Raw genomic sequence first — 10682 nt, forward strand, 5'->3', positions numbered from 1 at the left:
ACCCAGCAGGAGAGGCAAAGCGCATTCGATTAATCATCAAGTAGCTCCTGGTGACGAATGAATAGTTTGAATGCCTGAAACACCAAACCTTAGTGTGCAGGTGTGTGCACGGTGAGGACAGCACCAGCCGGCTGCACTCTGGTCCATGATCTTTATTGAAGTCATTAAATGGACGCGAGAAGAGAAGATCATGTTTTTTTAGGTCTACAGTCTGTGTGAGTTATCAAAGCAGAGAAAGAGTGAGGTTTGGTATCGCTGTGTGTCTGTGGAGGAGGTGTTTGGACCTGTCAGCAGATGCTGCAGTGATGTTGAGTTATGGGAAACAGGCTGTAGCACATCGTGTGTGTGTTATACAGCAGCGTTTGCCTGCAGCACTCAGTGTGTGTTAATGTGAACTGATATAAGGACCCCAGAAAGGAGGCAGCATTTCACTGCTCTGATGTTTCTGTTTGGATAAATAGTTTTTTGTTCGGTCTGAATAAATGTCTTTAAACATCTGTCCTCTGTACATGAAGTTTCTCTCCTCACCTCTTTTTCCAGATGAGATTCGTTCAGCTGCATGTAGGACATTTCTAACAGAGCTCTGTGTTTGTGTGTGTGTCCAGCGTTGTTGGTCCATCAGAAAGCCCGCATGGAGAGGCTGTGGCACGAGCTGGAGCTGAAGAAGAAGAAGCTGGAGAAGCTAAAAGAAGAGGTCAACGAGATGGAAAACGACCTGACGAGGAGACGGATGGAGAGATCCAACTCAGCCTCTCAGATCCCTTCAGTGAGTTACGCAGGCACACACACACTCTCCCATCTCTACTCAGATTGTTTCCCATCATGCATCTAGTGGACAGACCCCTGAGCAGCCGATGTGCTGCTCAACATTGTCTTGTTGACTTGGGGAGGTTAACTTCTCAACCATCCCCCCAAAGTGCCAAAAAGGGATGTTTGATACCACATTTTTACAGACCCATACCATTACGAGGACTCTCTCTTGGTTACTTACCGATACCAAGTACTGATACCACTAGTATTTTTGCTACATAAAGTTTTGATCGTTAGTGACAGATCATTTTGAACAAAAGCACCATAATCACTCTGCCATTAAGTCCAAAATAAAACGCAAACTACTCTCTCTGAGTTTATTTCTTGAAAATTAACAAATGTGCAAAAAATAAATACCAACTGTCAGAGTTTTAGTTTTTTTATATATATAATTAGAAAATGTATGTAATACACTGAAGTGCAGTATAAAATTGTTTAGCTGCCAATTTTCCCTGGTTCATTCAGATTGTCTGAAGAGGACCTGATGCACATTTACCCTGGTGTCATAGCGCTGCAGTGTAGAGACAACTATTGGGGAGGAGGACTTGAGTATCGGCTGCTGGTATCGGCAGCCTTCACGAGTACCAATACCTTATATTAAGGCTGGTATCGACCCGATACGGATGCCTGCTGTCAGTACTCGCCCATCCCTACCAAAAACTTCTGTTGGAGGCAGACCCAAATAAATTAAAAGCTGTTCTTGGGTACATACAAAAGCTTAGTCTCTCTGTAAAGGTAACACTGAAACTTAAACTTTAGCAGTCAAACTAATAGTAACTGCAACTAGTTTGTAGTGACTGAAGTAAGAAGACACAGAAATTGAATCTTTTGTCCCTGTAAATAGAGCACCTGAAAGGATGACATCATGAAATTTGTGTCTGTTCACACCGTGTCTCACATGAGGAGGATATTATTGGCTCTGGAGAGACTATAGGCTGACTCAGTTGGTCAAATGAAGTGTCAATCAGAAGGACTACTATGCTGACCTCGCAGAATCTACAAGGCTCTGTGTTAAAATCAAAGTCCAAACAATATTCAGAGTTCATCAGGATCTTATTTTGCTGGTCTTTCTTTAAAGCTGAGCTCGGCCTCTTTCACTCACAGACTCATCCTGTTTCAAAGGAACGTAACCATGGCCTTCTAAATCCATCCGGGCACTCTTTAGTGGATTATTTTTCTCAGGTTTTTGTCTGAGTTCTTATTAACACAATGTTTCTTATTTAAAAGCTCTGATGTGAGTTAATCCACTCTGTACAGACTGAGCACACTGAGCAGATGGCTGCTCCTCTGCTGTCTGTTCATACAGTGCGTAACATGAAGGTTTTGTCGTCCTGTCCCTCACTGTGACAATCAGCAGACCTCCTGCTCACTGTGCTGCTCTGACAGTTTATTTAATATTTAATCTTTAATCCTTAAATATGAGTCCAGTGTGTGATGAATCAGACATGATGCTGAAGCTGTCTCCATGTTCTTCTGTTTCATGTCTGATAATTGATCTCAGCTCCTCCTGCCTAAACAGACTGTTTCAATCCATTCTTGAGGCTGCGTTGTGCTTTCTGCGCAAATGTGATGCACGGAAATGAGATGAACGAGAGAACGCATGAAGCTTTTATGCTTTCAACACCCCGCGTGGCATCCATTAGTGTCCATTCCCAAACTGCAGTTTGGCTTTGTTTTAAACACGACATATCTGTCCTGGAGACTTCTCTGCCAAGAGCAGCCGCAATTTCACGCTAGAGCTGAAACGATTCCTTGAATGATTCGAGGTACTCGATTACAAAAAATACTTGAGTAATTTTCTCCGCCTCGAGGAATCGTTTAATTTAAAAAAAGATCAAAGAGAGGTTTTTCAAATAGAGCTGAGGCCATATTAAGAGAGTTTTCAGACCCCTCAAGATACCTCTGATACAAAATAGCAACTAGCAACAAATCTAGCTTCTTTTCTGGAGTCTGGAGACTAATGGGTCATTCTACGAAACGGGTGCCATTTGGGTCCTCAACATTTGATGCGATGTACAAGGCACAAAAAATGTGTCAAAGTGTGTTTACAAATTTTGGAGCTACCAAAGCAAGTGCTCTTATTGACATGCTGTATCAGAAAATTCTAGTTTCTTAAAGAGAAAATGTTTCATTCGAAAAATAACTGCTCTTTAACTAAACAAAAATGTATTTTATCCGATTACTCGATTAATCGATGGGATTTTCAGTAGAATACTCAAATGCTAAAATATTGGATAGCTGCAGCCCTATTTCACGCCATGAATTATTTATCACTGGGTTATCACAGTGATCTCTGTGTGAAGAGTCATACAGATGCCTGTATTTCTGCACTCTGACCACTAGGATATTCTGTTCTTCTGCCATCTTGTTCACATGTCTCGGTGCGGAAATTTTCCGCATGAAAAGGACATCATTTGTCCACACGAAGCTGCGGGGACCATGTGGAAGCCTCAAGCATAAATCAGCCTTAGCCTCTGTAGTTAATTTTTATTTGGTGTTATTTTGGTGCTCTTCATTCGAGATTAAAATGTACTTCACTGAAGTTTAGAGGAAGCGTCCAGCAGCTGGAGTTTTTTCCTTATTGATGGTTTCAGAATGGCGGATGTAAACACAAGTCCTCTCAGACAGACGCATTCGCACAGGTTCAACACGTCACAGTTTACCTATGACCTATGAGTCAAAGATGGGAGAGATTTTTCATGATAAATTGTTTTTTTATTTTGTTTTCATGTCGCAGACTCTGCAGTGAGTTTTTGTAGCCGCTGATAACATTTATGTCAAAGTAAGAAAGTCATGGTGTATATTTGATCATGTGAACAGCCTGGTTTTATTCTCCCTCATAGAAGAAGACGGATTGATACTTTGACTCTTCTTCCTGTCTATCTGACCCACTCTGCTCTGTCTCTGTTCCAGATCGAGGAAATGAAGCATTTACGATGCAAAAACCGGTTACTGCAGATCGACATTGACTGCCTCACCAAAGAGATTGATATCATTCAGACAGGTGGGACTCCTCAAATGTTATACATGCTGTGTTTTCTTGTGTCTATGCTGTAGTGTTTGATGGTTAGGGAGGTCCAATCTGATCCAGGATCAGCAACAGCAGCAGCAGCAGCTCGTCGTCAGGCTCACATCCTCTCAGTCACTCGCAGCCATTGTGCCGTTAACTATCACTTCTTCCTGAATTACATCCTGCTGCTGCTGGGAGCGAGGGATTTATGGCCCTGTTGGCGGCTCTTGGTGGTTGTAAATGTTGACACACACACTCAGGTTCACTCAGGTGAAGGACGGCAGCGAGCCTCGGCCACAGAGAGAAGGTGTGTTCCCTCAGAGGAAACCACACACTGTGCTTCACTGAGTTAGTGCTAGGATCAGTGTCAGTGACCCTAAAGACAGGCTTCTGTGAATGAGCTCACAGCTGCTCCCATCACGGAGCTGAAGCAGACGGTCCTGATGGTTTTGCTTCAGAGTGAATATAACACAAAGTCAACAGAGCGACACCTGGTGTCAGATCAGTGATGTTGGAAGATATTTTAGGTGAAGTCTTTTGATGAAAATATGTAAAATTTTCACATCTTAGTCCAAAAACATTTTGTCTTTACTCTCAGACAAAAAAAAAAAACTCATCCATAGAGTCGACCAGGGATTGATATTAAGTTTGTGCCGAGTGTTTAAATCTGCAACATTTCTCTTTCTAAACACTTACTTGTGTGTAATGACCTAGTGAAATAATGTCGCCAGGACTTTCCTCCAGATGTAAGGCTGCTATACTGTCTCTGCTGATGGGGACAAGTTGCTCTGCCTGACTGAGGGCCCCCCTCCCTGCTCTGAGCATGTCACATCCATAGACTGTACAAAGAGTGGACAGCGTGGCCCCATTTATCACTGTACGGTTTTGAAGCCAAAATTCCCCTGTCACAGGAGCAGCCATTGGTAGCAGTTGTGTAGCCACAGTCTGCGTAGATGGGAATGTGAGGGATTCTGGGAGAATGAGTGGAGCGGGGTGACAAAAATGATAATTATATTTTTTCTTTCAAGAGTCTAATCTCTTCTTGACTCTGCGTCCTGACATATTTTGCAATCCCTGAAAAAAATATACAAGAACGTCAGCTGTCAATCATTGTTGTACGTGATATAAAGCCTTGTTTTTAACCTCTTATAACAACAAGTGAGAAACATTTCTACGACATGTATTAATATTTAAAGTTTGTCCAAAGCCCCTTTGGGATGACTGGAGAGACGACATTTTTACCAATACTGCAGCCAGCCACCAGGGGGAGCAGTTTTTGTGGCGACCTCACTTCAAGCCAAGCAAGATGACGTCCAAATTTTTTACATTTTATGATTGCACCACTGAAGTGGACAGGCAGTTTCACTAAATGTGTCACTAAATACAAAACCAAACCTGTTACAGGAAGTTTTGTTTGTGTTTTGACTGATTTGACTGAAGAGAAACACTTGAAGAGGACAGAGCTCACCCATGCACAGCCCTGAGGAGTTCAGATCTACAGAAAAATACATTGACCGATTTTATTTTCTCGTGGTGGACTTCGTTTTAAAAAATGAGCATTTGAGCATTGTGCTAATTTAGGGTTAATCTTTAGCCTACAGAATACATATAGGCCTAATTAAAATAACAAAGTAATTGTAGACTAGTGTTGTCAAAAGTATCATTTTATCGGTAAATGTCGATCCTGAAATTTAGCAAACAATTCAATATAAAGTTCCCCTCGTATCGATAGATCGGTACTCAACATCTTTCCCTAGTTAGAGATGTGCTGGCGTCAAAACATACACACAGAGCGCACACAGAGTACATGCAGCCCCTCCCTCCGAGTCCTGCCTCGTAGTTAAGAGAGAGAAAAAGAAAGACGCTAGCTTACACTGAATGCCAGCTGTAGCGGCTAAAACCGTCACTCCTACTCGCCACTTTGGCGGGTTGAATTATTTAATTGTAGTTTTCTGAAATGGCATCTGAAATACTAAACCCATTGCAATATGAGACTACGGCACTACAACTCCCATGAGCACTGCCTGCACACAGTGTTCGCTCGTTGGTCCATTCATGAAGTCTCCTGCTGCCGTAATTGCTGACAGGCGCTCAGACGCGCTCATGTCCAGCCTCCGACACAATAACGTGATTTAAGAGTTCACTCACGGCTTTTTGGCTCTCTATTGTAAACAGATCCCGGTGTTAAAGTCACAAACTAGCGCCAAAACTCCTGTAACTTTTTAAAAGTGAGGACATTTATCGAATGGAGCTCATTTAAACTCACACTGCACCGATCTCACCAGCAACACTCACCCAGAGCAGAGGAGGGGAGGAGGAGAGGAGAGGAGCGCATGTAGAGAAGAGAAACTGGTCACGGATATGAGGAGCTGAAGGAAAAATATTTAAACCTCCTAATAAACAAACATTTATCACAGTTACATGGAAAAAAGTTCACTCTGGAAATACTGTAAACAAACCAAATCATTCTAAATAAATGAAACTCATGGTCCAGTGTGACTTATAGCCTATCTGCTGTTTTCGTCTTCATGACGCATTTTTTTCTTTTGGTTGATACGACTTAAAAAAAAAAGAATAATTATACTACGAAGTGACATAGTCTAGACAGTATAGTACCTCCAAATACAGTTAAGTGACTTTTGAATGTTTGACAAATATCAGAGGCCTTTAAATAAGTGATTTTTGTTGTTTCAGTTGCAGCTAAGTAAATGTGTTCTGTACTGTTCGTTAAATAAAAAGAGAAGTTTTTGCACTGAAAATCCCTGTGGATGCGTGGTATTGAAAATCGTATCGAAAATCAATATTTTTCAAAATATCGTATCGAAGTTAGAAATCCAGTATTGTGACAAGCCTATTGTAGACCCAGTATCACCCTATAGCTTATTTTTGCTTTACATTGAAATAAATAAATAAATGAGCAAAAACAAAAATAAACACAACTTCAGCTTTAATGTTGTAGTTTTATGCAAAATTAACAAACTCCAATGGCCGTAATCAGCGCCCAGGTAAGGAAAGTTACAGCAGATTATTTAAAGATAATTTACTCTACACTTGTGGACTTGGTCAGAGAGAGCAAACGGATTGACACGGATGCTGATGCAGGAGAAGACCACACGGTGACTCTAAAGGGACGTGTCCTCCTTAATGGCTTTTACCCACGGGTTTCTGACACAATTCTTCTGGAGTTTCATCTGGCGTCTGCACAGACATGGGTTAATATTATTTCAGTGATAGATAAAAGGAGACAGATATTAGCCTGGGTTTATTATAGTTATATTTTGGGGGACAAAATGCATGGTGCGAACATCGTGGTGACCCTTTTCTGTGTAAATATCTCGTGTTACAACGTGGGGCTTATTGTCAACAGCCTATGTATGTAGAGTTTTTTCCTTTCTAGATTTAGTTGATGAGGCTTAAACCTCTCGTCCAGTCTAAGCTCAACTCTTTGTCTCAAGAACATGTTTCATAACAGCTCTCTTTAAGCTTCTTAACTTATCACAAATAACGAGATAACTTGTGTTTGGTAGATCATTTCTTTGTTTTAATAATGCTTCTTAGCAATAAATCTTATGTTTTTGTAAAGCCAGTTTATGTCTCTTTTAAATGGAGCTGCATTTGTAAGGAACATGTGTTCGTGGGATGAGCAGCAGAGCTAAGTTTGTGGGTAGCACCCACTGCTCATGTTCTGTTTGCAAAGAATCTTGGTCTTTTGAGTTGAGGAAGTCTGCCATACTACTGCTGCTGTTGCTATGGATACAGGAAGAAGAAGCGGAAATGACACACATTAAGTCATGATGTTCTTTGTGCGTAGAGATGTTGTCAGGAATAACTGTGTTGCATTTACACACATGTAAACGGGTTATCCCGATTGTTTCAGAAACCAGAATATTGACTTTAACCTGAATATTGACTGCATGTAAAAGTAGCCACTGTCTTACCTGTCCTGTTTGTTGAGTGTGTTCATGTGTTAATAGAAAGGTGTTCTACTGTCACCTGTAAGGTAAAAGTTTCCTCTGTTCACAGGACCACACTTAAATCCCAGTGCAGTGGAAAAATTCTACGACAACATCGTATTCCTTGGTTCCGTCCCACCCAAACCCAAAGGTACTCTATCTGTGGGTGAGTGAGACACACTTGTTAACCCCTCACCTGCTCACTGCCTGCACCTGTCTGTACATCACTTACACCTGTCGTAACATTCATTAGCTCCCACTGCCGGATCACACATTCATTCAGTGAGAATGGTTTAGTTGTCTGACCTCCTCCTTTGTCTCCTCCTCTTCCTCAGACGTGAGCGGTAAGGTGGTGAAGCCGGCCGCAGACCAGGAGGAGGACGAGGGGACACAGTGGAGCTGCACTGCCTGCACCTTCCTCAACCATCCCGCCCTCAACCGCTGTGAACAGTGCGAGTTCCCACGCCACTTCTGAGCTGTGGGGCTGCAGGGCGCCGCCCCCTTCTCTGCCCGCAGACTGAAACAGGAAGGAGAGCGATCCTCTCTGCCTTTCCGCTCAAACGGGGCGTGGTCTTCTGACATCATAACTCCTGTTTCCTGGTTTTCTCCTCCTCCTCTCCAAGGTTCAACAGGGCCGTGTTTTAACGAGGTGGGTGGAGTGATACCTCACCTTAGAGACGTGGACGGGGTGGGGTCACCCTCTCTTTGTTTTTGCTGGATGGTGACACTTCGACCCTGGTGATACCTCGCTGCTCCTACGTGCAGTATTAAGAGTGTGGCCTTGCAGTTTGGCGGCACACACATACTCTCACACAGGTGCTGCTGTGCCTGTTGCTGACCTGGTTTCTGAGTTTTTTTTATTCCTGTGTGGTGGCGTGACGTTGGATTGGGACTGTGTTGGGCCGCTGCTCTCCGTCTGAGCGGAAACTCACAGACTGATGTGGACTCCAGAGTTTGTTTGCTGTTTTCAGAGGATGCCTAAAGGGGGCGTATCTCTGCCTCCCACCTCCCGTCTCTCGAGTTATTGAAAAGAAAGTAAGTTGCATGCTTTGTGAAGAGTACACGGAGGCAGAAAGTGGCCCAGCTTTTTACTGTAAATATTTTAGGAAGTGCCCTGAAGCCTTTTCTCCTCACACTATGAATCACGTGTATTTCTGTAAGTATAGCTTTATAGACTTTATTAACTTTTGTCTTGTTTCCCTGTTTCAAACAATAAGCATCATGCTCCCTTTTTTAAGCTTTTTACTTGATTTCTGTGAGAGTTGAAGCCTTGCAGAAGGAGAGGAGCAGGGCAGTCATCATGAAGCTACGCCACAAGCACAGCTTCAGAAACGCTGAGTTTTCCAAGTACGATCTGCAGAGGCAGCGAGCAAACGGAGGAAATCTCCTGCTTCGTATTTCACTTTCTGTGTCCAGGGCTCCAAACACGTCAGGACTGTCATGGAAGGGATTCAAAACCAGAAAATACAAACTGCCACGTTTTCTGACAACTGGAATGTAGGTTTAAACGTCTGAGGACGACTTCACCTCAGAGAGATGATCACGCTGTTACTCTAGGTTAAAGCTCCTTCCACGTCACACCTGAACACCTCACGAGAGGTACCAAAGATGAAAAGTGTGCTCCTGGGGTGATTCGGTGTTCACATGTGCCTTAGATACACCTGGTCTAAAGTGTTCAGCAGGTCTCAGCCAATCATAAGCACAATATGTCTGTCCTCCAGGTGTCCCCCTCCTCCTGAGCTTTAATCCATGAGGGTGTTTCTAAAGTTTACTTATCCTCTTTACTTAAACTGTGGACTAGTTACTTCCTGTTTTCACCATTGAGAGAAGGTGCCTTACATCAGTGCCTTAGATTGAATCTGTATTAAGACTTCCTGTCACGTCAAAGTGCCGTTTCAAATCCAGATCAAGCTCTGGTTTATAGAGAATCAGATGAATTATGAAGCACTTACTCTAAACTTCTCCCTCCACGAAGCCAAAGAAAGCAGATCTTTCAGTTTGATCTGCAGCTCGGTGTGAAGAGGCAGTTTGTTCATGTTCTGTTAAAGGAAAAAAAAATCTGATCTAAAGTGTTTTTTGATTTTAGCTGGGAAAACTGTCTTTGTAACAGATAAGTTATTTGTAAAAATAATAAAAAAAAATCTATTCAGAGTTTTTGTGTCTGTGTCCTTACTGAGTCTTTACAGGTAGGGTCTGCAAGATTTTATTTAAAAAATAAAATGTCAAGTTTTACAGGAATATTCCTGCTCAATTGTCACTTCAGAGCTTCCACACGTGTGACTTTGTATGCCTTGAATCCTCTGCTCAGCCTTCAAGTTGATGTTTTGGTTGTTTCTGGACGTTTCTGGGCGGAGAGTAAGCGTGATACCTCAGCCAATCACAGAGCAACCAGTGCGCAAGTCACCTTGCGTGTTGATGATAGCGAGTGGTTTAGCTTTTCAGAGCAGCTACGACAGTGGACGTAGCACAGAGGGAGAAAAATACAACATAAGTGAAACAAATTGAAAAAGCTTTATCCTAAACAAGGGTGAAGCTCACCTCGACTTTCACTTGCTTTCAGGCACTTGGAGAGCAACACGGGGCAAAGACTGATACAAGTTGGCTTTTAGCTGATCAGGTATGTGTCAAATAACCTAGTGATTAGCTGGTGCTAACTGAGCGGCAACCTCTGGTGTAAAAATATGAGACAATGTGGAAGTGCTAAAATCTGCTGTTTCTCGAGTGTCCGCTTCAAGCTGTCTCCGGAAGTACCAGAGGTCACATACACACCAAGCAAAAAAAAAAATGTTTTCGCAGCATAAATTGACCCATTTACAGCCTGGTTCAAAAAACGTCTCTTGTCTGAATGCCAATTTTACTAGCATTGCAGGGGATTCTAACTTGGCAGTTCAGAGGATATTAAGATCGCG

General features: G+C 42.6%; 1 protein-coding gene across 2 annotated transcripts in view; it reads left to right on the forward strand.

The window, feature by feature from the left end:
* Positions 1–9878, forward strand: part of tab2 (TGF-beta activated kinase 1 (MAP3K7) binding protein 2) — a 50223-nt gene extending 40345 nt beyond the window's left edge. Inside the window, exons 4-7 of one of the 2 annotated variants that reach the window (XM_074685209.1) lie at positions 606–766; positions 3724–3814; positions 7844–7939; positions 8109–9878. In XM_074685209.1, coding sequence (XP_074541310.1) covers positions 606–766; positions 3724–3814; positions 7844–7939; positions 8109–8248 — 488 coding nt within the window. In that variant the 3' untranslated portion in view covers positions 8249–9878. The remainder of the gene's footprint in view (positions 1–605; positions 767–3723; positions 3815–7843; positions 7940–8108) is intronic. The other variant, XM_074685210.1, reaches the window with a different exon arrangement.
* The last annotated feature ends 804 nt before the right edge of the window (positions 9879–10682 follow it).

The sequence above is a fragment of the Halichoeres trimaculatus genome, unplaced genomic scaffold, assembly GCF_033239565.1.
Source record: "Halichoeres trimaculatus isolate MK-OKI-2021-1 unplaced genomic scaffold, fHalTri1.1 fHalTri1_scaffold_13, whole genome shotgun sequence".
In the NCBI taxonomy this organism is placed as follows: Eukaryota; Metazoa; Chordata; class Actinopteri; order Labriformes; family Labridae; genus Halichoeres; species Halichoeres trimaculatus.